Source organism: Hoplias malabaricus, chromosome 6 (genome assembly GCF_029633855.1).
Source record: "Hoplias malabaricus isolate fHopMal1 chromosome 6, fHopMal1.hap1, whole genome shotgun sequence".
Taxonomy (NCBI): Eukaryota; Metazoa; Chordata; class Actinopteri; order Characiformes; family Erythrinidae; genus Hoplias; species Hoplias malabaricus.
This window is the reverse complement of record NC_089805.1, coordinates 6,824,325-6,842,408: the sequence shown is the minus strand read 5'-3', so window position 1 is coordinate 6,842,408 and position 18,084 is coordinate 6,824,325. Positions and strand designations below refer to the sequence as shown.

The 18,084-nt window shown below is 42.1% G+C and overlaps 1 protein-coding gene across 3 annotated transcripts; it reads left to right on the top strand.

The window, feature by feature from the left end:
• Window positions 1–5,001: 5,001 nt before the first annotated feature.
• Window positions 5,002–17,984, top strand: cyb561 (cytochrome b561). 3 transcript variants are annotated; one of them, XM_066675073.1, is made up of 7 exons: window positions 5,015–5,084; window positions 7,577–7,953; window positions 9,988–10,200; window positions 13,827–13,925; window positions 14,720–14,823; window positions 15,366–15,523; window positions 16,423–17,984. In XM_066675073.1, the coding sequence occupies exons 3-7, from the start codon at window positions 9,990–9,992 to the stop codon at window positions 16,613–16,615; spliced, it is 765 nt and encodes a 254-aa protein (XP_066531170.1). In that variant the 5' UTR covers window positions 5,015–5,084; window positions 7,577–7,953; window positions 9,988–9,989; the 3' UTR covers window positions 16,616–17,984. The 3 variants fall into 3 exon arrangements, with proteins under 3 accessions (XP_066531171.1, XP_066531170.1, XP_066531168.1); XM_066675071.1 differs by having other exon boundaries at window positions 5,022–5,084; window positions 7,577–7,967; XM_066675074.1 differs by lacking the exon at window positions 7,577–7,953 and having other exon boundaries at window positions 5,002–5,084.
• The last annotated feature ends 100 nt before the right edge of the window (window positions 17,985–18,084 follow it).

Here is an 18,084-nt window from a genome sequence, read left to right as displayed (position 1 = left end):
ACTGAGACGCTACCTGCTGCACCACCGTACCACCCTTCAAAGCTATTAATGTGTTGTAAACAGGAACAGCATTACTGATCTTTGACTGGGTTTGAAACATATATGGAACATCTGATGAAAGCAGTGTGTTCATTCAGAGATATGATGTAATATTTGTGTGATTACCTAACACTGCGCTGCAGTAATAACCACTTATGAGCCAGTCGGTGATACAGAAGTATATTGTTAGGGTGGGAAAATTAATTTAGAGGACAGATGCTGAGCCACAGTGACATCCTTGACCTCACACAACACCAATTGCCTCCCATTTCTTTTGCTCAGTTAGAGGACGGGCTGTTTCTCTCTCTCTCTCTCTCTCTCTCTCTCTCAGAGCAAAATATTTTACCTGAAGATCTTTTACCAGTACATGGTGGTCTAATGGAAAATAATTCATCCATTCATTTTCTGTAACTTCTTGATCCTGACAGGGTGGCAGTGGGTCCGGATCCTAACTGGAACTGTTGTGCCCAAGACAGGAACACACCCTCGACAGAGCGCCAGTCCATCACAGAACCTCACACTCACACGGTCATAAATAAAACACTGCAAAATAAAATGCTTTAATATGATATATATGTCAACACAACCTACATACGGTGTTTTGCTGCAAAAAATGCACGAGAAATATTAATAACTGTTTGTTTTTTGGGCCTAGAATTCTAAAAAGCTAAGACATATTTAGCAGCAATGATTGACTTCTCAACTTTTTCTCCAAGTTTAACTAAGTTTTTCAGAGTCAGAACGCAGAAAGAAGGCATTGCAAATTTGTCACCTTTTTTTCCCCAAAGAATGTCTCTTATTTTCAGCAGTCGAAGCGAAAATGTGTTTCATCTTCTACTTCCATTAGAATCCATCGTCTAAATACAGTTTCCTTTCTCAGCAGCCTGGCTTTGTGATGTCTTCTTCTCTCCAAGAGGCTGTGGGGGCGTATTGCGTGTTTGGTTTGGATTTTTTTCCCCACTGTTGGCTGTTCAGTGTGTTAGTGGTGGTGCTATTTAAGATGTATTGCATTTTCATTTATTTTGATGACTTTTTTCTTTTTTTTTCTGCATGTCATTATATCTGAGAATAAGGTTTGTGTCATTTCTTTGGCTGTAGAGGAGGAAGAGGTTTGTGCTTCATGACAAATATGTCAAACTTATGTGTAGGTTGAGGCTACTGGGATCCCAATTCCACCTTAACAAGTACAACTGAGTACATCTCTGTACATTTATTTCACAAATGTATTTTTACCAGAGGCTTGTATTCCAGCATTTTAAATGAGATCTAATGTTAGTCTCCTGATGTTATGCAACTGAACTGGTTTTCTCAGAGTTTCTTTGTGTTTTAAAAGTCTTGGTTCCTCTCAGTAATTCATTCTCATGTTCTTTGTGAAGTCCTGGTCACGCTCAGGGTTTGTTTCCAAATGTTCTTAAGGAATCTTTCTGTTGAGTCTTGGTTCATTTAAATGGTTCCTCACCATGTGCAGTGAGTTCTAATGCTCTTGGGTATTTTTCTTTCAGTGCTGTATTCTTGTTAGAGGTTCTTCCTCCTTCTTTGAGAGTTTTTCACTCCATGGTTCTTCTAAATATGCCTTTTTCAGGTTCTTCTGTTTGGAGACTTTGTGGTTCTTCTTCATTCCCTTAGAGAGTTTAACCTATCCTGTAATAGAACAGGGTGGCACGGTGGTGCAGCAGGTAGGTGTCGCAGTTACACAGCTCCAGGGACCTGTAGGTTGTGGGTTCGATTCCCGCTCCAGGTGACTGTCTGTGAGGAGTGTGGTGTGTTCTCCCTGTGTCTGCGTGGGTTTCCTCTGGGTGACTGTCTGTGAGGAGTGTGGTGTGTTCTCCCTGTGTCTGCGTGGGTTTCCTCCAGGGGTGACTGTCTGTGAGGAGTGTGGTGTGTTCTCCCTGTGTCTGCGTGGGTTTCCTCTGGGTGACTGTCTGTGAGGAGTGTGGTGTGTTCTCCCCGTGTCCGCGTGGGTTTCCTCCGGGTGCTCCTGTTTCCTCCCACGGTCCAAAAACACACGTTGGTAGGTGGATTGTCGACTCAAAAGTGTCCTTAGGTGTGAGTGTGTGAGTGAATGTGTGTGTGTGTCTGTGTTGCCCTGTGAAGGACTGGCACCCCCTCCAGGGTGTATTCCCGCCTTGCGCCCAATGATTCCAGGTAGGCTCCGGACCCACCGTGACCCTGAATTGGATAAGTGCTTACAGATAATGAATGAATGAATGTAACAGAACAGCAGCGATAGGATAAAATCCCTCAAAATATCATTGGACAAAGGCACACTAAAACTCATGTACAGATGATGTCAGTACAGAGCAGTTTTAGGGTGTTTTCACACCTGAAAGTCTGTACCAAATTCCCAACCAGGGTTTGTCAGTTTCGGTTTCACACTAAAGAGCTTTGTAGGATATACACACGTCCTGTCATCATCACATACATGGACAGTGTTTCTCAACACTTGATTTTGGTTGGTTTGTAGAAGCTGACATGTGCTGAGTTTGGTGGGTAGTTGGAAAAAAAATTAATGAACAGATTAATTTCATTGTCTCCACCACCTTAATAGCTGAGCTTGTTGGGCGAGTGCTTCGAATGCTATCCTGGGCTTCATAAAAAGGAATATCGTCCTTCTCATTAGTGGAGGCACCGCTTTTCCAGATGGCATCACGCGCCTTTATATATTGCTGCTGCAGTTTCTTTATCTTCAAGTGGCATTGTTCGCCTGTCTTGTCATTTTCTCTCTCTCTCATCCTCTCAGAAAATAAGGCATACGTTTCAGCATTTTTATGTGCTTTTTCCTCTCCTCTCCCCATGTGCTACCATGGTTCATGTTTACTTGTTTTCCCTATTTTCGTCTTCTATTGTTTACTGGGTTTCACATATTCCTGTAATTGGTCTGAAAGTGCGAACCATCCAAAAAGTGTTTTCACACTGCACAGAGCCGGTCCAGACATTCCTGGGGTCCTACTTGAACTCTGTGAGTCAAAACGTGACCTTTTTTGACAGTTGCACCTGACTCTTCACTAGTATTCTCCATCGTTTTTTGGCTAATTTTGTAACAGCTGTAGCACTTAAGGTTGAATAGCAGAAAAAGAAGCACGTAGCTTGTTATTCTCCAGCTTGCAGCTTTGTTTCACCTTAAATGATGCAGTAGTTTTGTCCAGGCACCTGTAACTTCTTCAAAGTTTAAGGTGTAAAAAATATGCTGGTGTTAGTGTGATTGTGTGAATATCGCGCCATTTATTTTCATATTAGCACTTGTAAATAACTATGCCATTTTGAAGGTGGAATGGAACAGTAAGGAACATTTAGAATGTATTGGTGTATTTGTGGGAATTTAAACGAGTACAAGACAGTTTAAAATCATCAGGATATGTTCACTTGTCACTTTTCTGCTTCAAAGTTTGGTTCATGATACCCAGGCTTTAAAGGTCATGAAGAGCAACTGTTTAGTGCACAGTTCATAGACTATTATTTATTAGCAATCCATCCAACAGTCCAACAGTCACAGGTTGACCTCACTACTGTTCCTGTAGCTCAGTCTTGTGGAGTCTTTTTTTCCTCTTTTCATATCCTGAAGTATAGTTTTGCTTCATCTTCTGATGATACACTAAAAAGACTTCGTTAATTTGCGGGGCCCTACACAGCGTGCTTAGTGAGTGTATAGGGCGGTCCGACTCTGACACTGCATACGACCCGGACCATGGTTCAGTTTGATCCGGACAGAGACCATCTCTGTTGGTCTGACCTAATTTTGGTTCTTTGGTAGAAACCGTGGTTCCTTTCACACTTGCAATTTTGGTTCTTACCAAACTGAAAAGTCATAAAAGGCTGGATCAAACATGTTAGGTGTGAAAACACCCTTAGTTTACAACCAGGAATAGTAATATTTTATCTTGTTAACAAGTTTGAAGTTCAAAGGATCCAGAGACATTTTAATGAAACATGTAGAGCACCTTTTTCAGGTTTGGAACCTTTGGAACTGTTGTGGAAAAGCATCTATTTTTAAGCACACTTTTTCCCATAGCAGCTTAGGCCTGCAGGTCCCAATACGGGCATGATGCCAAATAGAGAATAATGGCATGTCCTCTGATGTACATTTTTATTTGCATTAGCTGTAGTGTAAAACGAAAGAAGCAAACAACAGACACCAACTGTGCAACCAATAGAGGCTCAAAAATATGTAGTACTTGTAAATCTCCTAGAGAAAGGATTTCCCAGACAGCAAAATTATTTTGCCTCTGGCTTGGCCACATCCTCAATTGTCATTGCCCACTTGCCACAGGAAATAATGTGGCTCTTGTGTGGGCTGCTCTTGCTTGCCCAAACAAGGCACACATATACACCAACTTAACTCCACATATCAGCCAGGCTTCACCTAATTTGAAATCACATTCTGGGCCACTTTGAATTTTCCACATCTAGCACTGTCTTTCTCAGAAGTGGGCCACTTTTGGTGCACATAAGGTTTGCCAGTACCGACCGTGGACCAGTAGTGCCCCAGACAGCGAGCATATATTGGTCCACTGTCATAAAAAGGTTGGCGCACCACTGACTGTAGACCACTGCTGGTTCACCATCAGACCACTCAGACTACTGTCCTGTACAGGATATAACTCATTTATAATCTCCTCACACAGATTTTTAATTCACAGAGACTTTTATTCTGGAAAATAAACTAATATAAATATTATCAATAACTAAGAGAGATCTAATAATTTTTTTTACTGATTTAATTTATAAATAATAACAAAAGAACCGAAGGAAGGAATTTTTTTTTTAAAATTTTGTCTAAAATTCGGTTTAATCACCACGGGCCCGCCCAGAAAACGCTGTGCAAAACACGAGTGGACCTCCAACTTTGCCCTCAGTGGACCGTGGTACGATGTCTCCTTGTTACATTTTACATGAAATGATTCACGTGATGTTGCCGTTCACTGGCATGTTCAGTCTCTCTCTCTCTCTCTCTCTCTCTCTCTCTGGTTGCTTGGCAGTGGAAGCGCCATCACCCGCGGCGCAGGGAGGCCGTTGTCATGGCGACGTAGCACGTTGCTGTGCCTCAGGTTAGCATTTAGCATTAACAGCGTGATCCAAAAACAGATCGGGCTGTCACATCACTCTCTCTCTCTCTCTCTCTCTCTCTCTCTCTCTCTCACACTCACACACACACACACAAACACGCTGAAGTGAAGCTGTGACCTTGTGCTGAGTGTGTGTTTCACTGTTCTAAATTCAGCTACTGCAAAGAGGCTGCAAAGAAATGAAGCTACTGCACACTATTCACTATACAGCCCTCAGCACTACTGACCCGTGTGTGGGAGGATGGATGGATGGATGGATGACAGGAGGACTGATAGATAAATAGATACAGAGATAGGCAGATGGATGGACAGATGGAAGAATGGCAGATAGATATACAGAAAGACAGACAAAGACAGACAGACAGATAGATAGATTGATAGAGAAATGAATGGATTCATAAATATGTGTAAGTATGAGTGGATGGATGGACAGATACTTGAGTTGATAATATTTTGACTGGATGGATGGATGAATGGGTGAAAAAGAATGATGAATGGTTTGAAGGTTAGTTATAAAGTGAATAGATGCATGGTATGGAACTAGGGTTGATAGATTATCTCTCTCTCTCTCTCTCTCTCTCTCTCTCTCTGTCTGTCTGTCTGTCTCTGCAAACTTTTTAAATGCTGAGACTGATAAAAATGAGTTGGGTTTTGTGAATGGACCTTTAAGAATAGAGAAAAAAAGGGGAGAGAAAGGAGTGAGTATTTTGGGTACATTTGTATGCGAAGCGCAGAATGGTGAGTCAATAGTGAGTCACAGCGATCTGGAGACACGCTCAAAATGTCATATTCCGTCACTCTCTCCCTCCCCCGACTCAGCCACAGGAAATGAAAGCATGAAGAGGGGGAAGAGAGCTGCAGAAAACAAGGCAAAGCACATTAATGTGTTATTAATGAGCAGGGGAGGTTATGGTGTCAAAGATAAAGTCAAATCACTAGAACCAAGGGATATAGAGAAAGTGTTATTGGATGCTGAAGTTATTAACACTGTGTATTGTTTTGAATTTTAGGTTGGGCCTTGTTCTCATGTATAACATCACTATTATTTTATGTTGCATTAGAATACATGTATGCATTATACCTCTTCTCCATCAGTGAACATGGGTCTAAATGGTCAAAATGCCAACAGGAACAAACAACACAGTACAATTCTCACCTTGTTTAAACAGCCCTGTTCAGAAAGACTAGTTTCAGAGCCTATTCCATTAAACGAGAATGAGCCACTGTTTACCCTGACACGGGCCCGCAGCAGTGAGAAGCAAGTAAGCAGAAGCTCTTGTATTTAACCACTTTTGCTGGGGTCTCTTTTTTGTCAGTTTCTTTTTTTTTTTAAGAGACTCAGATGAGGGGGCTGGGCAACCCTAAACTCTCTGTGCTTGATGTAAGAACAGCACAAATCAGAACACCTTGTTCTATCTCATGACTTCTGACTCACGCAGCATACTATAAAATGAGTGTGTGGTTTTATACTACAGTTTGTGGGGTGGTGAGTTCTGTAAAGGCACTGAAAAAGTGATTTTTAAAATGTTTATAGTATTTGCCGTTAAATATAGCTGAATTCACTAATTAGAAGGAGAAACCACAAACCCTAGGACATAGCTGTACTGTAGTATATGACACTTTCTCTCCCTCTAGTGGCTGGACGTTGTCAACACTTCAGTCTTCTTAATATTTTTAAGAAATCTTCTTAAAAATAAGAACTGGGTGAGGGGAGTCTGAAGCCTGAAAGTTGATGAAATTGCTCATATGATGTAAAGTGTGAATTTGAGTGTGTCATTGTGACTTTAATGGCCTTACTGCTTTCTGTAATGAGTGTTGTTCCATTGATTGCAGTGGAGGATGAAGCCAGCGTGAAACAGCAATAACAGTGAGACTGTTCATTCTCCCACTGTTACAAAACATTGCTGATTTATATGGCAGGAGGCCAATCTGAGGATTATTAGAATGAGAGCAGGCTTTTAAGTCTGCAGCTTGGGTTCAGAGAACTCACTGTTCTCGCAGTTGTACAATGTCTGAAAGTGTTGATTTTCATATATATATATATATATATATATATATATATATATATATATATATATCCTAGGATAAATATTAGGATCTGGTTCCAGTCACTGTTTTGTTGTTTTGTAACCAATTCTGATTAAGTCAGTGTTTCTGCAACTGTGCCTTTTTATCCAACCACTTTGAATATCTTTGTTTGTTTACACATTGCTTATTTAATTCTGAGGAAATTTTGAAGCTCAGCCTCTAAAATCTAATTTGGGTGAGATTATGTCAGACATCCTCTAGCATTTTGTACAGGCTGTAACCAGCTAACCCTCTATTCAGTTAAAGAGTGAAGAGGGGTACAGTCTCAGTGAAAAAATAAAGCAAAATCTTGGTGGTTTTATGCTTTTTTTTAATGTGTGTTTACTGCGTTTATTGTGTTTTATTTATTATGCTAACCCCCTTAGCACGACTGGTGTCTCACACAGATACAAGCATTACGCAAAAACGGCCCGGTCACCAAGGCAACGGACCAGCGTAACCCCGCCCCTTTCAATAAGCGATTCAATGAGGAGAACGCAAACAGAGAAAAGGGGTGTGTCCACAGCTGCCCGTCACCTCGTAGCCGTTTATCAGTGAGAACTGAACTTCAGTCGTGACTGAGGGAAATAAAAAAAACACAATACAAACCCAAGCAGAGGAGCAGTGCTCCCGGAGAAGAGACCGTATCGCTGTGTGAGAGCCGCTCTACGGTATGAGTCGCTGAGAGGCTTAAAAACCCCGAACACACCCGCCACGTTTATCCTGTTATCTTGCCTGGAACCGGTCGAGAACACTTTCTTATCTGAGGCAACGAAACGCACAGGTAAAACATCGCAGGTGAGTTTGGTTTTCCTTCACCTTACTCTTGTATCGGAGAGAAATAAAGAGGGACTAGACACCTGTTTATAGATATATATGGAATGTGCAAATTTGTGTTCTTAATTTTTTTTTAAGAAATCCCAGACATTCTAGGGGTGTCCAAACCTTCACAACTGTTTAGCAGTATTTCTACCACTGTGCTTGACAATTTCCCTTTTTTTCCTGCCCATATGGGCAGCCCACCTGGTTACCAGCAAGTAAGTATAGTCCATGTCTTAGTAAACGTTGGCCCCACGTATGGATGCCCTCCAGGGTCAGTGATGGAACCGGTAAAGATTAAAAGTAGAGTCCAAAAGGGCTGTAAACTGAAAACACAAAATCTCTCTTCAATGAAACAACCCACTATGGGTCCAAGTGGGCCTCATAAATGCAGAGTTACTGGGCAGCCCACCTGCATCCCCCAGTACTAACCCACCAGGAGCCCATGCCTACCTTGAACCCAACTAGCCCAGGTTGAATCGACGTGGGCTCAGCTAAGGTGTGTTGGCTCAATTTGAGGTAAACACAGGCATACGTGAACCAAGATTAAGAACCACTGCTTTAATCAATATGGTCAGGCCCAAAACAGTCAGATTCATTATAGAAATAACAAAATATGTTTAGTCTAAATCTTGGATGGACTGAAAATATAACACTGACTCATCAGCCAATTGATATGCGTTTCCGTTTGATAACAATAACTGTCAAACAGTGAAATCCTGGTCTATAGAGATTCCCTGATTTAAAACAGCTATGATTTCAACATTAAAATAGAGACATTTTGACAACTGGATAACTAACTTTAGATGTGAGTGGTTAGCATAATTATTTAGCTTTTTATGTACCCATAACATCAGGATTAAACCAATGAAGATTTACATGACGGCTATCTGAGTATCGCTGCTTTCTGGTTGACTTCAGTTTTGAGGTAACCAACTGTCATGGGATTGCAGTGAAACTGAAACATGTTGCTAATCACTGTGTTTTGGGCAATGCTACATGCTAATATGTGTGAAAAAGGCCTACCTAGTGTGCTGTATCATTCTTACTCAGATGCTAAGTGAGTTGATATAACCTCTGTTATACAGGCCAGAGACCACAGCATCACATGATAATAGACTAAGTTAAGCTAAAGAGCGCACATTGTTTTGGCTCAAACTTTGGTATTAGGCCATTAGCCGTGCAGGCAGAATAACCTTTTATGTTGAACCCAGTGGATTAATAGGCTTACTTATAATGAATTATTACAGATTTTGCGCAACGTTTCAGTTACTGAAGGTAAAGTATATGAACAACCGCTTGTTGAACACCTGCTGCTTCAACATTTCTTCTGAAATGAAAGGTATTAGTAGTCTGTCCCCACGTCTGCTACAATAACAACTGATGTTGGATGATACATTTTGTATCGCACCACCTATTTAACACATTCCCACAGCCCAATGCCGGGTGGTGTTATACCCTCTAGCCAATGCTTGGCATTGGGCATGATGACCTTAGGCTCTTTGTTTATCTCCGTTCATGCTTTTCTATGGAGATTTTACAAGATGTGTCTATAAATTTGTGGACAAATACAAACTGGCAGTTGAAAATGGCCTCTGTTATAAAATCCTCCCTACCATGACAGTTCCCATTTCCATATTTTGATAAACAGACAGTGTATTCTGTTTTTTATCCTCCTCCCACTTAATTTAATGCATTCTGACAGAGGCTGGGTTAGAAATGGGGTCTGATAAAGCTCACACTACTTTCAGTGAGGCAGCTGTCTTTGTCATCTGATCACTGTTCCTCAGCTGTGGCTCATGTTTACATGTAAGGTGGAGTTGTTATTTAAACATGACTGTGCTCTTCTGGTTAATCTGCCAACGTTCTGCATTGTACCGTGGAATTTTGACATTTGCTGTAGAAATTGTTCACAGTGCTTGTCACATGTTGCTGTTTGTCTCTGTTATTTTTACTCATTGCCTCTCTCTCTCTCTCTCTACTTCTCTCTCTCCTGCAGTTATGATGGAAGGGATCCCCCTCGGTTGGGGTGCAGTTCGCACCCTGCCATGGTACGTGGCATGTTCTCAGGTGCTGGGCGTGGCATGCGTGGTGATCACGGGCGTGTGGATGGGGCACTTTTATGGAGGCTACGCTTGGGATGGTTCATCACACCAGTTTAATGTGCACCCCCTCTGCATGGTCCTGGGCCTGGTCTTTCTCTATGGAGATGGTGAGATGACAGAGTAAATGAGTAGAGTACAGTGCTACAGTCAGTTCAAAAATGATATTACATCGAATTACACGGAAACATCAACAACTAACAGTTTTCCCTGAATTCGTCAGTGTCCATCCACTCCCTTTAACACAGCTCCCATTATTTTCAGGAGACCTGTTATTAGTTTTTCAAAGAAACCTGCAAGAACATTTCCCCTCCAGTCACTGTTTTGAGAGCACAATCTTTGTTCAGTTGATGTTTTGTGGTTTTCTTTTTTCAGTAAAGTCTTGATAACATTTCAGATAACTTTACAGACCCACAGCCATGAGATTTCTCACCCGTTTTTATTTTCAGATTCAAAGCAAGAGCTTTATTCTCACATATCGCAGCAGGACAGCAGTGGTGCTAAAACTGCAGTGAACAAAAGCTAATGTGTACCACTAGAGTATATTTATTTATATATTGGTAAACAGCATTTGCATTGATTTGTATGTTTTTCTTGTTTTAATATTAGATCTATTTTTTATACATTTGCATAATAATTTACCTTCAGTGATAGGAAGAGAATGTGGAACTGATTTAAATGCATGCACCCGTCACTGATCATAACACAGCAATGCGCTTGGGGTAAACCTGGCACAGACTACGACTACGTGCACTGTATATATTCATTTACTTCCAAATAAATTAGACAGCGGATCCTGTCCACAGCCTGTACATGTCCTTTATGCAAACAGCAATAAAGATGTTTAAGGTTAAAGCTAAAATACTGAGAAGTAGCAGAGAGCGGAGTCTGAGCAGTGAGTCATCCATGATTGAGGGTCACAAAGGGCACTGACTGCTTTCATTAGAAAGATGGACAGCACTTCTTGTCCTCATTGCCTATTCTCCTGGGCTTCCTCTCTGACATTGTCAGGGTGTTTGACTCGGAAGGTCAGGCTGACCAGTTCTTTGGGAAGATCCAAGGGGGGGCAGAGTTGGCTTAGCTTCTTTTAAGTCTGCTATAGATATAAATGCCTAAAAAGGGAAAGAAACTTAAAGGTTTCAGTGCCTTTTGAGAATAACCCTCAGGTGTGCTGTAAACGTGAGACGCCTAGAAGTGAGTCACAAGGAGCAGAAATGCTGGCTTTTAGCTTTGTTTGCTCTCTTATCTTTCCAGGGACTCTGTGTTGTGTTTGCTCTGTTTGTGAGCTGTATGCACTAAAATTAACTCAAAATGTGGTTGTTTCATGATTTGTCTCCTTTAAATGCCTTGCCTCTAATTTGAGAATTGATTAACTGATCTCAGAACAGGAGAATAAAAATAAATGGAGGCTTTTAATTTGAAGTTTATTTTGAGTTTAGATACTCACGGTATAAATCACTGTTTAAATCACTGTTCGTGTTTGTGCAGCCGTAGGGTGTTTGCTCCTGACTCTGCTGTTTAGTGTTACCACAAGGACAGCACGCAACGTTGTCACTGGACAAACACACACACACTTGGTGATAAAGCCCTTGCCTTATTTCCATTAGCAGGTTTATTATGCTACACAGAAAAAGTAATGCAACATAGCTATTTCTTCACTGATGATGCCTTATTCTCAAAAGGTAATGGGAAGCTGTGCACCTTTCATCATTTAATGGTAAATAAATTAATCCTATTAGTAGTTTGAATCCCAGAAACACAGCGAATGGTGTATGTAACTTAACGTTCTTGGCTCTGCACACACTAAATAAGAAACAGATTGTGTCAGAGTTGTAACTATGTGGTGTGCCTATTAATCTGTAACCACTGCAATCCAGGCGACTGTGGCTAAGGAAGTGTTCTGTGTTAATATTAAAGGGGAATTCCACCAAATTCTCTACCTCTCAGTCTATCGGGGTGTGACAGCAGTGATTCAGGTTTGTTTGACTGGAAATGGGCAGTAGTAGGGAAACATATCCACTGGATTTGTTTTTTTCCACGGGTGGTGACTGAGATGCTTTGTTCCTATGTCCACAATGCAGTTACGCGTAACTCTTAACCCACAGTCACCAGCGAATTTGAGCATGTCGTCTTAGTCACAGTCACAGAGCTCCAGGGGCTTGGAGGTTGTGGGTTCGATTCCTGCTCCGGGTGACTCTCTGTGAGGAGTGTGGTGTGTTCTCCCTGTGTCTGCATGGGTTTCCTCTGGGTGACTGTCTGTGAGGAGTGTGGTGTGTTCTCCCTGTGTCTGTGTGGGTTTCCTCCGGATGACTGTCTGTGAGGAGTTGGTGTGTACTCCCTGTGTCTGTGTGGGTTTCCTCCGGGTGACTGTCTGTGAGGAGTTGGTGTGTACTCCCTGTGTCTGTGTGGGTTTCCTCCGGGTGACTGTCTGTGAGGAGTTGGTGTGTTCTCCCTGTGTCTGCGTGGGTTTCCTCCGGGTGACTGTCTGTGAGGAGTGTGGTGTGTTCTCCCTGTGTCTGCGTGGGTTTCCTCCGGGTGCTCCAGTTTCCTCCCACAGTCCAAAAACACGTTGATAGGTAGATTGGTGACTCAAAAGTGTCTGTAGGTGTGTGTGTGTGTGTCTGTGTTGCCCTGTGAAGGACTGGCGCCCCCTCCAGGGTGTATTCCCACTTTGCGCCCAATGACTCCAGGTAGGCTCTGCACCCACCGCGACCCTGAACTGGATAAGGGTTACAGATAATGAATGAACTTTTCTAAAGCAGCAGCCTTTAGTGGCATTATGTTTCAAAAGTTGTCTGGTATCTGTATAAACATGGTCATTTAATCTGGAATGGGTTACTTAAGTTGAACCACTCTGAATAACTTTTTGTTTACACCATAAACATTTATTAATACAGCTATAATACATCACCCTTTATTGTAAGTAAGTATGGATGACAGTGTGGTAGCGATCACAAATGAAATGATAAAACATTGGAGTCATTGCTCTTGTTGCTCTGTCCTCAGATCAGAGCAGCAAAACTGCAGGAGAACCAGGCTTATAGATCACTTTGTAATTTGAAACAGGCTTAGCTGCTTTGTGTTAGATGGCTGTAATTAAGGTCTTATTGTTTGCCCATGGGGCAGCGAATTGAACCCCCTAAAAGAACAGATGTGTTTTGTCCAGCTAATCTCTTCAGCCCTCTCTATGGCAATTCAATTAGGACACTAAACCTGAAAGGTTGTTGTTCCATTAGGAGAGGAGTCGTTCAGAGTGACGTAGCTAAGAACTGGCCTGAGGAGATCTGTGCACTGGAGACACTCCAAAATATCAAATTATTAAAGGGATAGTCTACCTAAAGATGCAAATGTGGTAATGGTGAAAGAAGGCAAGTAGACACTGATTATGATGATCTGATTATGTCCACGCTTTCCCAGTAATCACTAGATTTCAATCTGTATTAGCAATGTGTATTACTGAGGTGAAATGATTCATCTTAGGCTTCATTTGATTAGATTTTTTTTTTTAACTAGAAATGTTTTAATATAGCTTCTGAATAAATGAGGCTTTTTTTTAGAGACCGCACATACCTTTTACCCTGATACATGCAGTAAATGCTGGTTTTCTTTCTGAATAAAGAAAATAATAATAATCTTCTGTAACAGCAAAAGAAATCAACATTAAAAATGTCTAGATTCACAGCACAATTGAAATCTAATGTGGTTTTGCTGTACTGTTTCACTGTCCCTGTGCTAGGTGTGCTGGTGTACCGTGTTTTCAGAAACGAGAGCAAACGCTCAGTGAAAGTTCTCCACGCTCTACTACACATGATGGCCCTTGTTATCAGCATTGTGGGTAAGTCCTGCTGTGTGAACCGTGCTGTTTATCTGATGGGGACAGCGTTGGTGGCCTGCTAGGTTCTAGATTCTGAAGAAATGCCATAAACATGTTTAAATATAGATGAGTTAGGAGACGGAGGATGTTATTAATGTTATAAAATACAGCAGTGCATTGATCTGAAGATGGCAATTCTATATGCATTGACTTTGCAGTAGTGTCGCAGTTACACAGCTCCAGGGACCTGGAGGTTGTGGGTTCTATTCCCGCTCCGGGTGACTGTCTGTGAGGAGTGTGGTGTGTTCTCCCTGTGTCTGCGTGGGTTTCCTCTGGATGACTGTCTGTGAGGGGTGTGGTGTGTTCTCCCTGTGTCTGCGTGGGTTTCCTCCGGGTGACTGTCTGTGAGGAGTGTGGTGTGTTCTCACTGTGTCTGCGTGGGTTTCCTCCGAGTGACTGTCTTTAAGGAGTGTGGTGTGTTCTCCCTGTGACTGCGTGGGTTTCCTCCGGGTGACTGTCTGTGAGGAGTGTGGTGTGTTCTCCCTGTGTCTGCGTGGGTTTCCTCCGGGTGACTGTCTATGAGGAGTTGGTGTGTTCTCCCTGTGTCTGCGTGGGTTTCCTCTGGGTGACTGTCTGTGAGGAGTGTGGTGTGTTCTCCCTGTGTCTGCGTGGGTTTCCTCCGGGTGACTGTCTGTGAGGAGTGTGGTGTGTTCTCCCTGTGTCTGCGTGGGTTTCCTCCGGGTGACTGTGAAGTGTGGTGTGTAGGGGGTATATTTACTTACCCCCCTAGTAAATATACTGCTGTCTCTCCTCAGGTCTGGTGGCAGTGTTTGATTACCACAAGAAGTCAAACATCCCCAGCATGTACTCTCTGCACAGCTGGTGCGGCATACTGACCTTCGTCCTCTTCTTCCTGCAGGTGAGCAGCACCTGGCTCTGCTTCAAGCCTCAGCTTCAACTACAAACATCTCCACAGCACACTTTAATCTGTAATGTAGATCACTTCCTGTAAGAGGACACCATTATAACTGTGTTATTGTTGTGATAAGTCACATTTTACATTCAATAATTATTTTTGCATTGCACTCAAAACTCCTAGTGGGTTTTTAAAGCGTAAAATTGCTGTTGAAGGCAAGGCATGGTATCTTTTACTATGTTACTCACCCCTATATTTAAACTTAGGAGATGAAAAATGATTGTAAAGATGAATCAGTGTTTGCTGGCACTGTGTTTTTATTTCTTTATTTGCTCTGGCTATTACTATGCCAGCTATACAGCCTTCTGATTTATCTTCCTTTCCATTTGTTTCCAAGTCTCTGGGGTAAAGACAGTGATTCTGACCGTGGCCGTGTTAAACAGATAACCTGTTTTCTTCCTGTTATTTTTATTCTTCCACTATTTATAAGAGTTCTTTTCATGTTTGTACTGAATAGACTTTTTGTCTGTGCCCCTCCCGTACAGTGGCTACTAGGTTTGGCGTTTTTCCTCTTCCCCTGGGCATCCACTGTGCTGAAGAGCTGGTACCTGCCTCTCCACGTTTTCTTCGGCCTGGTGCTGCTGGCCATGTCGGCAGGAACTTCCCTCATGGGGATCACAGAGAAACTGCTCTTTAGCAGTCCGTGAGTACTGCCACTCTTTATAAGAGCAGACACAAACACTTACTGGCTGTGGAAATGGACTACGGAGGTCTCTATACATTTAATATCTTATTTGGAGTTTCAAGGGTTAACATGTACAGTGTAGTGGACAAATATATTCAGATCCTTTAGCAGCAGGTGGAATGAAGTCTCGGAGACAGGTGTCATTAGAGTCGTAATCTAGTAGAGATGAGCGTGACCTGTGCTAATTGAGTATTAGAGGTTTTGTGTCAGGGCTAGTCTCACACACCCCATCATCAACGGCCTGTGTTATTAGAGCAGGGTGAGTCATCAGAGCCAGTTCTCTAAATGAAAGCTCCATACCGTGCTTTAGAATCAAAATCTGAAAATCACCAGTGTCCCAGTGCAGCGCTGTTAGAGACGGAGTCGCCGTGTAAAGTGAGTCACTGTGCTTTTCGATTAAATGCTTCCTGCTTCCTGTCTCAGCTGTGTACAGATGCAGTGTATACTGATCTATGTGGTGTAGCTCTATACGCCAGTAGCACTATAATCCACAGTGTGTGTGTGTGTGTGTGCGCACGCTTGCCACCCACTCCTTTGCTTCTGGGACAGCTTTTTACCATTTGGTAGCCACAAGTGCATTACTATGAAGGTAGGTACAGGGTGTCAGATTAGTTCTGGATCACAAACACCACTCTAACTCAACCCATACAGGCTGAATGGCGAGCGATTCATCACCCGAGAATATGGGGTGCTGTGTTCATAAGCTAACATCTTTGTTCGCAATGATAACCTTTGGAATGTGAACAAACGTTATGAACATTTCTTCAGATATCTTTCTCAGCATCACAGTAACACTTGTAACACACTGATAAGCTGATCTTATTGTGGTGGATTGTGATGTATCTCTTTTCCTTTAGGTCCTCGTCCTCAGGTCTAGCCCCCGAGGCGGCTCTGGCTAACGTCCTCGGCCTCCTGCTGGTGTGCTTTGTGGTCCTGGTGGGCTTTGTGGTAACCAAAGAAGAGTTCAGACGGCCCCCCAATCCTGAAGAAGAGGCTCTGTCCGTCCACTTTAACACACTCAATGAGGGGTCAGGCCCCAGCTCACCATAAGCCATGGAGACCCCGTCCGGTGCACTCTGCTCTCCCCCAGGTTTATTCTCCACAAGTCCCTACACTCATATTTTAAACCTAAATAACACCTACTTTATGAAGAATAACAGCCAAAAATAGTTATATGAAGAATGTTTTGTGGAATGATGTGTTGTTTACTGTATGTATTCAATAATAGATTTGAACCCCAACATTTATTGATTCATGTGCATCCAACATCCCTGTCATAGTTTGTCAGAGCAGTACTACACTCAGTAGTGTAGTATTGGTGAATGGGAGCCTGTATTTTGGGTCCCTGGAGAACAGTAACGGATGCTGTATTCTAATAATGCCCTCTAGTGACCACAGTAATGTATTACAGGGTCACTATATAACAAGAGTCAACATTAGAGACTGTTACCACTGAATTTCCTGAATTTTATTGTTGTCATTATTTATTAGTGATGACGCAAACAAAATCAAAATTTGACAGCGGTATTCATCCATGGCCCTGATCACGTACGTTTTTAAATAAAACTCTAATATGCTTCTTATTTCTTTTACTGCCAAACTGACCAGTGCTGTGTTAGCTTTTGGTACCAGATGCATTCACGTGGTGTGATATCCAAGCTGCATGTGACATCTGTACACGTCTTTCACTGGTGTTTCTGAATAGAAAGGTGGCTATTTCCGATTGTTGATAAAATGCCAGGGCACATTCGATGCCAAACAATTACGTGCCTTTGTTAATATTTATTGGTGCCATACACTGGACTGAGAGATAGAGGACTAGAACTTAGCCGAGGAAGAAATTCTGTATGTCATTGTGCCATTCAGTCAGTTAAAAAAAAGCCTTTATGCAGAAGCCTCTTACATAACGGGATTGAACTGTGCTAGTATTTGGCGCCATTTTGAGAACTGCATGTCATTAACAGTGGATTTCCTGTTTCCATTTTTATGGGCTTTATTTAAAACTATAATAGTGTTCACTAACTGTACCAACCAAAACCTCAAGTGCCACACACACACACACACAGAAAGAGAGAGAGAGGGACTATCCAGTAGTCTAAAATCAATATTGCAGATTAAATAAATTCATGTTACTTTGACGTATTGTATTCCGTTTCATTTTGCACTGTGCTGTTATTTTAAATGGGTCCTGACATCAATAAGCTCCTCACTTGACTTTGAGAAATATCTTTTACAGTAGAATATGTTTGTATTTCGTTATTGTACTGTATTCTGCAGTTTGTGTGTGACTGGACTGTATCTGTTTACACTAAATGTACACCGTTTCCAAGACGTCGTGTCGCTTCTGCCTGTGTTATCGTGTTGATGTTGTCTGAAGTGACGTACATGTGAAAAGCTTTTAAATCATTACAGTTTTGAATCACCTTGCAGCATCATGCGCCTTCTTTCTGCAGTAACCCTTTAAGAGTTTCAACTGTTATATAAAAAATGGTTGGATCTTTCAGTATCTAAACTGAGGG

Coding starts and splice junctions, on each gene's coding strand:
- cyb561 (XM_066675074.1), top strand. CDS start 9,990: ATGATGGAAGGGATCCCCCTCGGTTGGGGTGCAGTTCGCACCCTGCCA. Junction 10,201..13,826: donor GGTCTTTCTCTATGGAGATG/GTGAGATGACAG, acceptor TCCCTGTGCTAG/GTGTGCTGGTGTACCGTGTT. Junction 13,926..14,719: donor CCTTGTTATCAGCATTGTGG/GTAAGTCCTGCT, acceptor GTCTCTCCTCAG/GTCTGGTGGCAGTGTTTGAT.